The 16,446-nt window shown below is 52.8% G+C and overlaps 1 protein-coding gene and 1 long non-coding RNA gene across 2 annotated transcripts; one reads left to right on the forward strand and one right to left on the reverse strand.

The window, feature by feature from the left end:
- Nucleotides 1-9,239: 9,239 nt before the first annotated feature.
- LOC120856708 lies at nucleotides 9,240-14,153 on the forward strand. Its single transcript, XR_005719464.1, has 2 exons — nucleotides 9,240-9,591; nucleotides 14,041-14,153. It is a non-coding gene; the product is annotated as an uncharacterized LOC120856708 (long non-coding RNA).
- On the reverse strand, nucleotides 10,091-15,330 carry PROK1 (prokineticin 1). Its single transcript, XM_040232082.1, has 3 exons — nucleotides 14,975-15,330; nucleotides 11,951-12,076; nucleotides 10,091-10,256 (listed from the first exon to the last, which is right to left on the reverse strand). Exons 1-3 carry the CDS (start codon nucleotides 15,044-15,046, stop codon nucleotides 10,137-10,139), a joined length of 318 nt encoding a protein of 105 aa, XP_040088016.1. The 5' UTR covers nucleotides 15,047-15,330; the 3' UTR covers nucleotides 10,091-10,136.
- Between the last annotated feature and the right edge of the window lie 1,116 nt (nucleotides 15,331-16,446).

Below are 16,446 nucleotides of genomic sequence, written 5' to 3' on the forward strand. Positions count from 1 at the left end.
CTCCAGTGAGTCTCCTCACTCTCAGGCAGAGCCCAGACTCAAAAGAAATCCTGACTTCTAGGAATGGCACCCCACTCCAGTACTCTTGCCTGGAAAATCCCATGGATGGAGGAGCCTGGTAGGCTGCAGTCCATGGGGTCGCTAAGAGTCAGGCACGACTGAGCGACTTCACTTTCGCTTTTCACTGTCATGCACTGGAGAAGGAAATGGCAACCCACTCCAGTATTCTTGCCTGGAGAATCCCAGGGATCGGGGGAGCCTGGTGGGCGGCCGTCTATGGGGTCGCACAGAGTTGGACACGACTGAAGCGACTTAGCAGCAGCAGCAGCAGGCTGTGATGAAACCAACCTGTGGTTTTTCCAGCCCAGAGCCGGAGCGGGAGGCACAGAGGAGAAAGGATGGGCTGAGTGAGGGCAGTGCAGGATACCCAAGCCTGACAGAACCCGCCTGAAGAGGCAGGTCTACAGGCAATCTGACTTCGTGGCTCATTTTTTCTTCCCTCAGTCAGATCTTTGCCTGAAGCTACACCGGAAGACCTGGCAGCCCGTTGTCAAGGGGAGGACTGCATGACAGCCGGCCACGCTAATTAAAGGGGATTTTTTTTCCTCCCAGATGAATGCGTGTTAAAAATATCAAATATTAATCACTGGCAACATTAATTTATAATAATGCTTGTCTCCCTTTCAGCTTCTAAACCGACATCTGGCATGACTGCTTTGAAACTGACACCCGCTCCATCGAGGGATTTATAAATAGCCTGGGTTAAAATCTTCACCTTGAACCAAACAGGCTGACTCCATGCGGTGGTTTATGGAATGAAGGGGGCTGCCTTGGGCACTAAAGTCCTGGGTGGGTCTATTTGGGATAGTGTTTAAAACATTAAAAAATAATAATAAATTAAAAAGACACCAAGAGTGTACTGAGAGGGAGGGTTCTAGAGTGGCTCTGATGGCTTCCTCCCTGGAGGAGGTCAGCCTGCCTCCCACCTAGCCCATTTCATACTAGGTGAGGCTGGACGGGGCACAGGCTGTTTCATCCTGCCCTAAGTTCGCCGTCCAGTTTCTATACTTGCTCTTGGTGACTGATTAGTGCAGACACCATCCTTTATTGAAGGGGCACAAAACCCACTTTCTATGGGCAGAAGAACAAGTCCTCTATCAGCCTGCAGAGCGCTGTCAAGGCACAAACTCACTGGGCCTGGGGTTCGCACCACCTCATTCCAGCCTCACGACAACCCTGCGTGGGGAATCCCAGTGGGAACGCCATTTCACTGAGGAGGAAGGTTAAAGAAGCTGTTTCCCTGAGGTTCCCCAGGCAGCTAGTGGTGGGCAGAGTCAAGATCACCCCAAGAAGAGGGGGTCCTTGGGGTCTCCTTGCTTAACACCGTTCCAACATTTTTCCTGTGGCTAAAACCCCAGCTGCCCAGGGGTCCCCTTTCCAGGAATTGGGATCCAGCATTTCTGCGATGGAACACAGGACTCTGGGTACCTAATGAACAACCCCCACCATGCTCGACCACCAGGGAAGGTTGGGGCCACATTGCTGTGGGGTCTACCTCACCACAAACTGGCGAGATGGCCAGAGTCGCTATCCACATGTAGCAGAGGTGCAAACAGACTCTGGGAGCTGCCTCACCCCTAGCGGAGCTGAGCTGAGAATCTGAGCCTCTGGTCCCAGTGTCACCAGGAGGGGCAGGACCATCAGACGTAAGGGCAGAGGGAGGATGGAGCATGCCGCGGAGAGGAGAAGGCAGGTGGGGGGTGGGGAGGGCAGCATCTGGGAAGGAAGCTGGGAGATGCTAGGGGCAGCACAGGACCCCATTTCTGATCCTCCCAAGCTCCCCAGGGGCTCAGGGCATCTCTGGGGCGAACAACGAAGCCCTTCCTGGCCCACAGACTTTGCCATCCCCATGGGTCTCCCCTGGCCCAGGGCTCCTAGGAGAGTGCAGGCTGTCTGGGGGCGCGGTGGCCGTAGCTAGCCTTGCCCAGGATCCGAAGTGCCCACAGGCCCTAATGGAAGGAAGGAACAAACACCTGGAGAGCAGACCACTGACAACACTCCTTAGTTACCTCACAGCTGCCCTTGCCAGTGAGGACCCTGGGGCCGGAGACTCTACAGGGAGCCCAGCTGGCGCTCAGCACCCCGCTGGGGCCAAATCCTCCTGAGAGCGTAATTCTACCTGACCCCCCAAACAGTTGTCCCTTTGCCTCTCCCAGGGCCTCACTGAGCCCCTTCTCAGTGTCCCTTCCTGGAAGCTAGTGAGGTCAGGTAGGCAGTCCCCACAGTGAGCTCTCAGAGGTGTGTCCCCTCCCCCACACCTGGGAGTGAGCTGTGGGTGGCCTCAGCCCATGGGGCTCCTTGCAAAGTTCTCCATCCCCCGCAGGCTCCTGGGGCAGGACAACCCCAAGCCGAGGGGCCTGGGCCCCATTTTCTGCTGCCCCGTCTCCCAAACACCCCCTGCTGACACGGAGCGTCCCGTTCGGCGGCTCAGGCCCAGGTTTCCACAGCTGGGCCCCAGATGGGGGCCTGGGAACATATGTAGAACACGTGTTTGCCTCTTGGCTGGGGCCTCGGGGCAGCCAGAGCCGCCTCCTCACCTGCAGGGCTTCCCAGCCTCCAGGTGGGGCCCCAGCTGTCCGCCCTCAAGTGAGCGGAAATTACAGCCCCACGGGGGGCCTCCCTTCTCTCCTCATGGTGGCCCCCTCCTTGTGTTCCTCTTCCCCCTTGGTTTCACTTCAGCGATTGAGGTTTCTCCAGGGACAGTTGCACAAAGTTTGAAACCTAATTTTGGATGGACACAGACCCCATCACAGTCTCCCTGCCTTCCCTCCTATCCTGCTTGTCCTTGTTTTAATATTAAGCCCATGCTCTAGCTCGACTGGAGCTTTTCCTAATGGAAACTAGTCTCTTGGTCCCTTGGGGGAAAAGTAGAACTTTCATCGTTATGTTTATTTCCTCCACAGGTTGGGGAGACAGACAGGGTGGGGCAGCGTTTCTTGGGAAAGGAGGCACCAGGACCACCAGCATCAGTCACAGCTGGAGGGGGATTGTTGTAGGCCCCACTGCATCTGAGTCTCTGGAGGTAACCCAGGAAACAGCGTTTGAACATCACCCTTTGGGCTTCTATGTACACTAAGGTTTGGGAACTGCAAGTCTACAGAGTAAACGACATTCCCTAGTCCTGGGGTCACCAGCCCTGAGATGCTTATCTCAGGGGACACACATGCGTTGGCAGGTTTAATTTGAACACAATCTGAGAAGAGCCAGAATAAAATTCAGAGCCCACACTCCTTATGCTTTTCCTAGAAAAAAATAATTGTATAACGCAGTATTAAGATCATAGCCCATATTGAGCAAACATTCCATTTCACTTGGAAACAGTGACTCATATGTTTAAGCAGGGTATTAAGAAGCTCTTAGATAAGATTTGTGTAGCTATGTTCCCAAATGGAGTGTTATTAAGCTTTTCCCACATAAACCTGTGCTTTTAAACTACATCATAATAATGGCACACAGGCCGGACAAACTGAGATTTCTTCCTACTGTGTTCAAATTCTGGGAAAGTGAACCGCATCCTAGAGCAGGTGTTTGTTTCTTCCTGGCAGTTTTATGAGTCTCTCACAGGGGAGATGCCTCAGGTAACTGGCTTAGTGAGCCAGGCAGACAGATCCCAGTGCTAACTGGGATGTCTTCATAAATAAACAAAAAATGTATAAAACATTCCCATGGAGCTTCCACTGGCCAAGGCCACCCTAAGCTCTTCTCGTGCACTAACATCTAATCCTCACACCAACCCAAAGGGGCAGGTACTATTGTTATTGAACCAAACTTGGGACCCTTTGCCCAAGTGCAGTAGAGCCAAGACAACAGATTGTGGTGAAGCAAAGTACAGTGTTTATTGCAGGGCACCAAACAAGAAGTCCTGGCAGCTGAGACTCAGTAGATCCGAACTCCCCAATGGCTTTCCAGGGGTAGGCTTTTAAAGACAAGGTAAGTAGGAGTTCCCTGATGGTCCAATGGTCCAATTCCCTGATGGTCCATGCTTCCACTGCAGCAGGCATGGGTTCAATCCTTTGTTGAGGAACTAAGATCCCGCATGCCACAAGGTACAGCCAGGGTGACGGAGAGGGTTGCAGGGTGTGTAATCAGCTCATAGACATTCTTCTTTTGGTTAGTAGTGAGGTCATGGGGAGTCAACATCATCAACCTTCTGGTTTCAACCCATCTGGGGTCTCTGTGCTTCTGGGCAGCATACAGTCAGTTAACTTCTTCCAGCTGGTGGGGGTTTCAGTATCTGCGAAACAACTCAAAGGACATGGCTCAAGATATTATGTAGAGGCCCTGCTGCTGAGTCACTTCAGTCGTGTCTGACTCTGTGCGACCCCATAGACGGCAGCCCACCAGGCTCCCCCGTCCCTGGGACTCTCCAGGCAAGAACACTGGAGTGGGTTGCCATTTCCTTCTCCAATGCATGAAAGTGAAAAGTGAAAGTGAAGTCGCTCAGTCGTATCTGACCCTCAATGACCCCATGGACTGCAGCCTTCCAGGCTCCTCAGTCCATGGGATTTTCCAGGCAAGAGTACTGGAGTGGGGTGCCATTGCCTTCTCCATAGAGCCCCTGAGGGGGAACTAAATGTCCTTGACTTTGTTTAATGGCTAAACTATTATTATTTGTCTCATTTGACTGTTTTCCTTTCTGCATTTTCTCACTTCTCGAATTAAATTTATTCTTTGGAACTCTAGCAAAGCCTAGGAGGTGAAAGTTTGTCTACAAATAAGAGGCAGTCAGAGGACATGGAGCGGTCTGTCCAGGCAAAGCCCCATAGGATTCTGCTCAGTTACACTATTATTATTATTGCTGCCCATCTTACAGATAGGGAAACTGAGGTAGAGAGGCTTAGTAACTTGTCCATGGTTCCTATCTAATAAATAGCCTGACCAGGGTCCAAACTCGCAATCTGTGCTGTTACCACTGTGTCACCCCGGTAGCAAGGTAACTTTGCTGCTAATTCTGTGAGAGTTGCCAAACGAGCCAAATGCAAAATGACAAGAAAATGTCAAGCTGCCATTTGACAGATTTGTTTACTTGGTCTTCGGGGCTTAGTTTCATGACGAAATCTCACAGGTTTCTCTACGCCTTGTCTCTGTCAGAGCTATGCCCACGGCTTCTTACTCATCAGCCTGTCTCTCTGCTTAAATCCAGTTAATCCTCCTCACTAATCTTCAGTCCCCAAATTAAGGCCCCTCTGTCCTCACTAGGCCAGGGGCTTTTCCTGCCCCTGACGACATGAGCCCACTCTGGGGGCTCTGATCCCTTTTAAAAACTACACTCGTATTTTTTCCTCCAAATCACACTCATATTTAAATAAATCTAATATACCTATGATCCATGGGCAGTAGAGCCTTCCAAGTAGGGGTCTAACACAAGAAAGAATATTCTAGATGGAGGGCCCCAGATTGTGACCCTCCTGCTGTCCTAGGCCCAGTGGTCCCCTTGAGGCCCACACACTGTTCTCTCAGGCTTGTGGCTGGCTCCAGGCTCCCACAGGAGCCTTTCTTTATAAACTTTGAGTGGAAAACATCAGTGGAAGTTTATGGAGGTCGAGAGGGGTGTCAGAGGACCAAGGGGGAAGCCAACAAGGAGTGGATCCTGTTTCACCATTATTCCTACCCAGAGTCAGCTGTCCCAAGCCTCTGTCCTCTGGCTGTGCAGCTGCTCCAGCCACGACCTTCACCATTCAACCCTGGGAACACAAACAGGACTCAGACACTGTCTTTCCTTCTCCTGCGGAGGAGGCTGACCGAGACATGAGAGCTTTCTAAGGACAGGGGTTAACTCAGGGCCTGAGGTGTGTCCCAGTCACTTTGTGTCAAGGGATGCAGGTGGAGGTGGGGGACGCATGTGCATTAATCTGCATGATGCTTTGAAGTCACAGGACATGAGAGGAAAGCAGAGCATTCCCCACAGAGGGAACGGCCTGGGCAAAGATACACGTGGCGTCTTCCACAAACCAAGACGGTCCTGAGGTAGGGAGGGCTGCTGGAGACAGTAGGAGAGCAGAGAGAGGGTGGCCGGGCCAGACCACAAGGAGCTTTTCGCTTCTGGACAAGACAAGCTTTCTCCTTTGTTGCAGAGAAGCCTTCTGGGGGATTTTTGATGAGGAAAGAACCGGGCAAATGTGCTGCCTAGAAGGATGACTGGTGGGCATGCAGGGGTGGATTCTAAGGAGAAACTGGAGGCAGACAGAATAGGTAGAAACAGTTGCCATGGACCACACCGAGCAGGGTGAGGGCTCAGACAGCCCCGGACTGGAGGGGAAAGGGGCAGAACTGAGAGACTTTTAGGAGGTAAAAGAGAGAGCTTGGTGATCATTTGACAAGAAAGTCAGAGACAAGGGACAGTAACAGAGAGACAGACAGTTCTAGACTGCCCTCGAGCTTCATACTTCATAGTAGGGGGCGGTGGGAGCACGGAACCATCAAGACCAGCAGAGAAAAGGAAGATTTGGGAAGACAAGCAGTTCTTCCCGTGCAGTACTCTGCTGCACACAGACAGGCTGGCGGGTGGTGGTGGGGAGGGCGGGAGGGGCAGCACCCAATCATTTTCCTCTGACCCCCATCCAGCACCACTTTTCTAATCCTGGAGAATCCGTGAGAGGGGATGTCTCACAGGAAGATGACAGAGGCTTCCAGGAAAGAAATTTGTAGGGTGGAACTGGAAGCAAAAGAGCAATTAAACATGTGTCCTGGCATGCCTCTTCACCCAGGTGGAAGCATTATCCCTCTAAATCTCTGACTGAGTATAACACCTGGGATGTCTGGGGAGTGGTCCCCATCTGCTCTGAGAGTTCCGTTCTTTCTGATGCTGCCATCTATTCCTCCTCAGCTCTTCTGTGCCATCTGCATGGCAGCCACTAGATGGCGCCAGACTCCACCAGCTGAGAAGGAAACCTAGCGCATTTGTGCAGTCCTTTGCCTCTCTTTGCAACCCCATGAATGTAGCCTGCCTGGCTCCTCTCTGTCCATAGAATTTTCCAGGCAAGCATACTGGAGTAGGTCGCCATTTCCTCCTTCAGCGAATCTTCCTGACTCAGGATCGAACCCACACCTCTTTCGTCATCTGCATTACCAGGCAGGTTCTTTACCATTGTACCACCTGGGATTTGGGCCAATATGGGGTGGTCAGACTGTCACTAAAGGAACCCACATCTTGAAGGGCTGTCCATTTCACCTAATTCTAATTTAACTTAATTCTTCTAGAATACATTCTTATTGTGGGTATATTATTCTTACAAGTTGGCTCTTTTAATAGCTATGAAGACAAGTAAAAGTGTTAGTCACTCAGTGGTGTCCGACTCTTTGTGACCCCATAGACTGTAGCCCAGCCAGGCTCCTCTGTCCATGGAATACTCCAGGCAAGAGTAGTGGAGTGGGGTTGCCATTTCCTTCTCCAGGGGATCTTCCCAACCCAGGGATTGAACCCAGGTCTCCTTTGTTTCAGGCAGATTCTTCACTGTCTGAGCCACCTATATATATATATATATATATAAGATATATTCTTCATATTATGAATATTCATGAAGAATATATCCCTAAATGTAAAGAATTCTCACAAATATACTTTCCTTGGGCTTCCCTGGTGGCTCAATGGTAAAGAATCAACCTGCCAAGACAGGAGACATGGGTTCTATCCCTGGGTTGGAAAGATCTCCTGGAGAAGGAAATGGCATCCCACTCCAGTACTCATGCCTGAAAAATCCTGTGGACAGAGGAGCCTGGTGGGCTACAGTCCGTGGGGTCACAAAAGAATCAGTTACAACTGAGCGAACAAACAACATACTTTTCCTTAGCCTCCCTAGCCTCCCCTGTGATTTCTTCTATCTTAAGGGGAAAAAAAGCAGCAGGGAACTGGGGCAAAGACCAATTATCAGTTCCTCAAAATGCTGATATAAAAAGTGAGAATCCGTCGTGTTAGATTAAAAGGATGGTTTGGCCCGTCGACAGGTCTCCAGATCAGCTGGCTCCGTGGAAATGAAGAGGCAGTTGCAGGCTGCATGTCAGCAGCCACAGGGTCCCTCGTGCCTGCAGCCACCCCACGTGTCTGCTCCATCACACTGATTCCTGCAGCGATGCCCCACCCAGGTCAGCTCTGCTTACAGAGGGCGACTGGCTGGGAAAGCACTGCACACAGCATGACCTGGCAGCAGCAGGCGGTTCCTGGAGATCTAAAGGACAGGATGGACAAACTGGATTCCTGGACATGGAAAGGAACTCTACATTCAGTACCTGAGCCTGAAAGTCAGGAGCCAGGAGACTCAAGGGCTGCAAGAAGTGGGCAGATGTGCAGAGCAAGCACCAGTGTCTATCAATGGAGCCAAAATCAAAGAGCAAGCCCTGTGTGGGGCCCGGGCCCAGTCCCAGCCTGGGTGGGCCCTGCAGTAAAGCCTGTCCTGAGCATGCCCTGAGCAAGGTTATGACAGGGTTAAGGGTAGAGAAAGGAGGAGAAAGGGCAGGACCCCAGGACTCAGAAACTAGTCTCCTTGGAGGCCTCTGAGAGGCAGAGGATACAATATAATTTTCATCTTATATTTTGCACTTTCCTAGACTAAGAATTCAGAGAAGAAAATAGCAACCCACTCCAGTATCCTTGCCTGGAGAATCCCAGGGACGGGAGCCTGGTGGGCTCCTCTTAGTCTGCAGCAGCAGACTAAGAATTGAGGTGAGGAAGGGCCACAGGGCTAGCACTTAAGGAATACTCCAGTCCCTGGTTCAGACGCAGAATCAGGGCCTCACCAGCCCGTCCCTGAAGCAGACTTTCTCACCATACATGGTGACCTGGTGGTGTCGACTATTTGACACTCGACAAAAGGGACAAAAGGGCTCAGCTCACAAGGCCTCCTGCCTCCAACCCAGAAACCCATTTGAGCCACACCCTCCTCATCACCTAGAGCCCACTGAGCTGCCTCGAACCCTTCATGCAAACGGACCCTGTATCCACTTTCTCCAAAAAATTGCCCCAGAGGGGAGGAGGGATTCCAGTCACATCCCTCTCCTACCCGGACACAGCCCGGCCCTGCCCCCTCCCCACATTCCCAGGCGTGGCAGGAATACACAGCCACTTGACCCTTGTTCATGCTTTTATTCTGCAACCAGTAGTCAGTGCACACAGCTACTGGCATCACCACGCCTGGGCGAGCCTTGGGCAGGGTCCAGATGGGAGGTGCTGAGGGGGACTGGGATTGTACACCAGATGGAGGCCAGTGGTGTGACACCCAGACAAACTGCTCTGAACTTGAGCCAACCCTCAGCCTCTAGAGAAGATGCCGTATTTATAATAGATGTGGGGCACACACAGCCTGGCCATGGTCCTGGGTCACGGTCTCTTCCTGTGCCCAAAATCAGTGGCCCGCCGGCTAGCCCCCATCTCTCCTCCAGCTGAGCAGAGGCCAGAGGCTTCCTCGAGGTCACACACAGACCTGCTCTTGTCCCTTGGAAGGGCGCTGTTGGAGGGAGCTCACTCACGGCCTCATGAACCACCACTGTCTGCATTTCACGGGGAGGCAGCAGGATCCGGGGCTTCACTGTGAACTGGTAACGTGCTGGGAGGGGCATGGGAGGCCTGCAGTTCTGACCCAGCGGGCTGGCCACAGGCTGAACCCACAGCAGCCGTGTGGAGGCCAGCTGACCTCTTGGGGCCCCATACTTTGCACGAGCTCACTGATGCAGGCAGAAGTGCACCTGCCGGAGGGAGGGGCAGGGCCCAGGGAGGACGGTTCACCTGTGGTGGAGGAAGGGCCGGGCAGGGAGAGACACAAGGAAGGAGTACGTCCCTGTTAATCACCGCCCCTGAGGCGGCCTGAGCAGTGCACCCGGGCTTCCTCCAGGACCACAGCCACCAGCCAGGACCCCACAGCCCGGCCTGGCAAACCGTAAAACCCTGTGAAGTGTGTCTGCGTCGGTGCACATATGTGGGCAGGGGAGCAAGGGCGTAGGTCAGCAGTGCAGGGAGTGGGACAGCAGAGGGGATGCGGGGCTGGGCCTTTCAGCAGAAATAAAAGTCCAAGGGAGACCACCACAGGCTGTGCTCAGAAAGAGGCCCGGGACCCCTGGTGGGTGTCCTGAGACCAGACACACTCCTAAAAGTTGATGTTCTTCAAGTTGGTGGAGCAACGGTACCTGCCGTCCAGGCCACGGGAACATAGCAGGTTGGGCAGGCAGGGGCAGGCATGGTGCTGCCGTTTTCTGAAGAAGGGGACCTGGGGAGAGAGAGGAGAGTAGACGTCACCTTCACCAAAGGGAGGTGGGCCCCCAGGGGGAGCCTCTGGCCGGCCCAGCCCTGGCTGAAATGTCTCATCACCTGCACCCCAGCACCAGAATTATGGCTTTTATAGAGGAGGAAACTGAGGCACAGAGAGGTTAAGTAACACGCCAAGGTCACATAGCCAGCTTGTGGAGGAGCCAGGGTTTGGCCTCAGGCAGTCTAGCTCTGACACTGTGATCAGCCACTATGCAATATGGCCCACCCGCCTATCCCCCAAACTCCACGAGCCCCCACACCACCCACCGGGGTCCCCTCGCTGACCCAGCACACCCACTCTCTCACAAATTCACACCCACACTGGTGATTGAATATCACTTGTAGCTCAGCCGTTACACTCTCCACCCTGTGTGGGTGTCGGGGAGGTAGCTGCACAGGACAGGGTCCCTGCGGGGTGACTCACACCCACAGGAAGGCTGAGCCACTGAGGGTTCCTCAAGGAGGGTGAGTAGGAGGGGTTAGGAGCACAGATAAGTCACACAGCCTGGGCTCAAATTAGGTCTGCCAATTCCCAGCTGTGTGACAACTGGCAAGTTATTTAGCCTCTATGTGCTTCAATTTATTATCCGCAAAAGGAGTTAATAATAGTGGCTACCACATATGGTTGTAAATAGGTTTACATGATAAAGAGTTTAAATGTAAAAAAACATCACTTAGGATGAAAGTTGGCCCGTGGTAAGCACTCGCTGTATTGCCTCTGCTGCCTGCTTTGGGAATACCCCAAGGCTACAAGGACTCTGCTCTGTCTCCCTCCCCGCCTCAGCCTCCTCATGCCTAGGAGGGCTGCCAGGGAGGATCATGGTTGGAGGATGCTCCTGGGTGCAGGCGTGCTCCCTAGAGGGGCTTGCCGGGCATCTTGGCCACAGAAAGCCCAGGGAAGGGGGCGCAAGCCCACAGCTGCTGCCACAGCCTCCTGACAGAAAAAAAGGCCGTGGGGCTGTTCTGTGGCCTCTGGGCTGGGGGCTCCTCAGGAAGCAGAGTGGGTGCTGGATGCCTAGGGCACAGAGGAGAGAGTCTCCTTAAAGTGTGTGCCCTGGGGGCCTGGCCAACCTCACCCTGCACGCCCCCTCATACTCGGGCTCTGGGTGGGAGCCCACTTTACAGTCTTACTGCGTGTGTTCTTGAGGGGAGGATGTGTGTGTGTGTGTGCTCCATCACTCAGTCGTGTCCAGCACTTTGCCACCCCATGGCTTGTAGCCTGCCATTCTCCTTTGTCCACGGGATTCCGAGTGGGTTGCCATTCCCTTCTCCAGAAGATCTTCCCAACCCAGGGATCGAACCTGTATCTCCTTGTCTCCTGCATTGCAGACGGTTTCTTTACCACTGAGCTACCTAGGAAGTCCGGAGGGAAGAACCCTGTGCAATAAAGCGCATTCAGGAGACTCTCAGAATCTGAATTTATCAGGTCAGAAACTTTAGGGGTGTCAGTCTACTCCCCTCTTTGTATGCATGAGGTAACTGAGACCCAGGACCTTAGGCAAATGAGGAACAGCCTCCAGGTCTAACAGGCTGTGTGATTAGGACCCCACTGTACCCCAACCACCCCCAAAGTAAGGAGGTGGCGAGAAATCCCTAGATTGGAGTCGGAACACTGGTCCAGCGCCTTGTGCCTTGAGCCAGTGTGAGCGGTACCTTGTGGCTGCCGGGGTGGCACTCCTCTCCTGCCTGCCCCAGCGGGGTGCACACCCGCAGCCCGCGCAGCCACAGGCTGACTGCACAGCAGGTGCCCGCCCTGCACTGGATATCCCGCTCACAGGCCTGCAGGGGGAAGACAAAGGGCCGTTAGTGCCCGTGAGCACCACCCCAGAGAAGCCAGATGGGAAAGTACATCCGAAAACCCTTCAGAGGGGTGTTGGGAGCGGTACCCAGGCCCCAGTCCCCCGGGACACCCGGGGCCACCCCTGCCCCTGTCGAGGGAGGAAACTCAGGGCTCAGCAGGGCAGCAGACTTGGATCTGAGAGCCCTCTGAGCTCCTCTGAGGCCACTCTGTGGGGAGGCTCCTGACAAGGCTAGAGCTTCGGAGACAGAGCTTTTCTAGCATCAGGAGATGCTCAGTGGATGCTAATGAGATTGAATTAACTCGAATTCTTCGAGGGGGAGGGTCCAAATGGCCTGCACCCCAGGATGGTCCCTGTCAAGTTTCTGTGGACAGGGACCCTCCAGCCCTCACCCAGCAGTACTCAGGGCTGGTGCCTCTCCTCCCCACCATGGCCCCCTCAGTCCTCCCTGGAAACCCAGTCTCATCTGAGGGGCCAGCATCCCCCGATAGGTATTTCCCGCCAGGGCGTCTCTGCTGGCCTGCCTGGCCCCTATGTGACAATTGGCAAGTTATTTAGCCTCTCTGTGCCTCAGTTTACTACCAGTAGAATGGGTTAATAATAGTAACTCCTCTAGGATGGACTCCTCTGGGTTGGGCTCCCAGATCAGGGGCTGAGTGGCCCTGCCTGGTTTCTGAAAGGTGCCATCTATGTGTGTTTTCGTTGCTCAGTCGTGTCTGACTCTTTGCGACCCCATGGACTGTAGACTGCCCGGCTCTTCTGTCCATGGAATTCTCCAGGCAAGAGTACTGGAGTCGGTTGGCTTTCCCATCTCCAGGGGATCCTTCCAACCCAGGGACTGAACCCAGGTCTCCCGAATTGCAGGCAGATTCTTTACCATCTGAGCTACCAGGGAAGACCCACATAAATCTGCTCTAAGCAAAAGCCTACATTAAGGAAAACAGAACTAAACTGCTCCAGGCTCAGGAGAGGCCACCTGTTGAAGCACCCCACCTTCCCATTTCAGAGATCTGTGGCTTCTCTGAGCTGAAGCTGGGAGCTGGGTTTGGGTTGGCCCTTTTCCATTAGGCTTCCCTTGTTGCTCAGCTGGTAAAGAATCCGCCTGCAATGGGGGAGACCTGGGTTCAATCCTGAGCTGGGAAGATTCCCCCTGGAGAAGAGAAAGGCTACCCACTCCAGTATTCTGGCCTGGAGAATTCACAGAGTCGGACACGACTGAGCAACTTTCACTTCACTTCTTCTCTACTGGGCCATGGAGTGCCCTCTGGCTGCCTTGTGGGGCACTGCAGTAAAGTGGGGCATGCTGGGGCTGCTCAACACTCTGAGGAGGTGCAGGGGCCAGTCATCTGGTCTCCAACCTAGTCAGCCGGTCCCTGAAAGCTCAGAGTTAGCGCCAAGTGGACTCCACCTGACTCTTCTGCCACAGAGGTGTGGCATCACTGTCCCGCCTGGGAGGAGGGCACCTCCAGGACTGAATTGGGGACAGTCACGGTCTAGGGAGCAGGGCACTGTGGGGATGGTAGAGCCCAGCCTCTTTCTGAGAGTCAGGCGGGGCAGCAGCTTGGCTTGGAGTGCGGAGGGAGTGGTTCTAACCACTCACAGTAGGGTCTGCTCTGTGTGGCCCTTTTCTCTGTTTTCCCAAGGGTCAACTTGGAGGCTCTTCTCGGAAGACATTTTCCCATCTCTAAGCCCTCCCTCCTGCCAGACCTGCTTCTGGGCCAGACTCAGGGTCAACCTACTGCCTGGTGGGGTAACCATGGCTTCTACCCTCTGCCCTCACCCTCCCAATCTTCAAGCTGCACGAGAGGAAGGCAGCCTTCTGTAGTTCACATTCATTAGGTGCAATTTTGTCCTGACAGTCATATTTATGGTTTGGGTCCCAAAAGCATCGGCTTGCCTTTGATGTTTGTTCTGCTTTGAAACTCAGTCTTTTTCCTCTAAAAGGGAGAAAAAAGAGACTTCGCTTTCTGTGAACATTACAGTTAATCCACTTCCAGGAATGGTTTGACATTCTCTCCATTTCCATTTGCTGTGTAAAAAGCTGGAGGAAGTTGAAACAAAAGTGAATGTCTCTCTTTTGTTGTTCTAGTGGCTTTTTATCTGGAAAGCTCCCAGGTCAGTCATTACTTTCTCTTTTTATAAGACTGGTCCCATCACCATCACACAACCTGTGCCCATGAGAGGGTGGGTCCAGGTGAAGTCAAACTTCTGAGGGAGAACCACTATTGGGGTGTCTTGAATACTACAATGTGCCTGCCTGGGTGCACCCACAGTGGGGCTGGATTTCTGCTTGTTATCCGACACTTGTTTCTGGGTCACTTTCCAATTGTTGGCATCACCTTTATTCCTATCAACTGGGCACAGAGTTAAAACATATAAACTGCACGGGGAAAGAAAGAATTTCAAAATCGACTTTCTTAAGAGTAGAGAAAGCAGAGATTAAACATACCCAACAGAAGCTAAATAAGGTCACAGCCTGTAACTAAGTCAACTTGCTATGTAAATTACACTTGACATGTGAACCAAACCATGCATGAAAACTAAAATTTACACCAAAGACAAATTAGTGCTAATCCACTTTATAAAAGATTCTTTATTACTCAAAAATCTTCTTTTGACCAAAGGTCCAAACTTCAGAATTTGCAATGCTCTCCTCATTTATTGAAAGCAGAATTCGATTTACACAGTTTCTCTGAAGCAGATCCCCTTTATCGAGGTCTAACTAACGTGAAAACCCTGTGAGATGCCTCTCAGAAGTGTGGTCTGGAACTGGCTCCCATGCCCCTGGTTTGCCTCCTGTGTGGTTCCTGGGTCCTGTCCCATGCAGACCCTGACATCCTCCCAAGACCCAGGGCAGAGAGAATGCTGGACGACTTACCCCGGTGATCACGGCACAGTCGGACGCGGTCGCCAAGAGGAGTATCACCGAGACTTGCGTGGCACCTCTCATGGTCACTTGGGGTGGAGGCAACCACTGCCAGCTCCGCTGCCTCCGCTCCGCCTCAAACCTGCCAGCTCGGAAGGCCAGGCTTTCCTCTGAGATTTATAGCGTCCGATCCAGGCTGCCTGTGGATGCTTTGTCTCCACGCTTGCCCATGACACTGTTATTCAGATGATCTCAGAGATGGAGATGAGACCTGAATCCCAAATGACACCGAATCACCATCGAAACCAATAAAGATGAGCCATCGGTGGCAGTGACAGTCACTCTCTCAGGACGCAACGATCCAGTCAGCTCCATGCATCGCACCCCACAGTGCTTGTCGCCTCTGGGGCGTCCTTCTATTCTGCTTGGGGCCAGGGGAAGGCTTTGGTAATAAATCAAGGGATTTGCAACATCACCATCCACTCCTCCCTGCACCAAACCCAGGATCTTCGGCTCCTTCACACTCAAGCTAACAAGAATGATCTGGGCTCTTCCTGTTGGCTCAGCACTCCTGTCGGAGTGAGGGGCTGAGACGACATAGTGAGAAGGCAGTGTCCTTGGTCCCCTAGAACAGGGGTCCCCAACCTCCAGGATCTAATGCTTGATGATCTGAGGTGCGGCTGATGTAATAATAATAGAAATAAAGTGCACAGTAAGTGTAATGTACTTGAAATCATCCCCAAACTATCCCCCCAACCTGGTCCTGGTCCATGGAAAAACTATCTTCCATGAAACTGGTCTTTGGTGCCAAAAAGGTTGGGGACTGCTGCCCTAGAAGGTAAAATTCCAACAGGGAGACGTAAGACAGTTAGAAAACAAAGCCAGGCTTGTGGGGTTGATGTTCCTGAAAAGTTCATAAGGAACTGCCCTCTAAGAGGCTCTGGACAAACACCAAGTGTCACTTGGCTCAGGAACCAGAGGGCAGAGGATGAGCCAGTTGACAGGTCCCTGGGGAAAAGCGTGCTTGAGCTGGGTTTCAGCTAAAGATACCAAGAGCCACATGCCTTCCTGTCCTATGGGTTGAGCTTGACCTTATCCAGGGGCTAACAAACATGGTGGGCTTGGACACCAGTCTTGGGAAGGTGAATCTGGGCACAGCCCCTCCTACCAACTGATGGACCTTTTATCAGACAATCCCCACAGTGATAAAAGTCCCTTCTCTCCACAGTGACAAAAACCATTATTGCCCAAGAAATGTCCTCAGTTCAGTTCAGTTGCTCAGTCGTGTCTGACTCTTTGCAATCCCACGAACCACAGCACACCAGGCTTCCCTGTCCATCACCAGCTCCTGGAGTCCACCCAAACCCATGTCCATTGAGTTGGTGATGGCATCCAATCATCTCATCCTCTGTTGTCCCCTTCTCCTTCTGCCCTCAATCTTTCTCAGCATCAGGGTCTTTTCAAATGAGTCAGCTCTTCGTCCT

The sequence above is a fragment of the Oryx dammah genome, unplaced genomic scaffold (assembly GCF_014754425.2).
Source record: "Oryx dammah isolate SB20612 unplaced genomic scaffold, SCBI_Odam_1.1 HiC_scaffold_28, whole genome shotgun sequence".
Lineage (NCBI taxonomy): Eukaryota > Metazoa > Chordata > Mammalia > Artiodactyla > Bovidae > Oryx > Oryx dammah.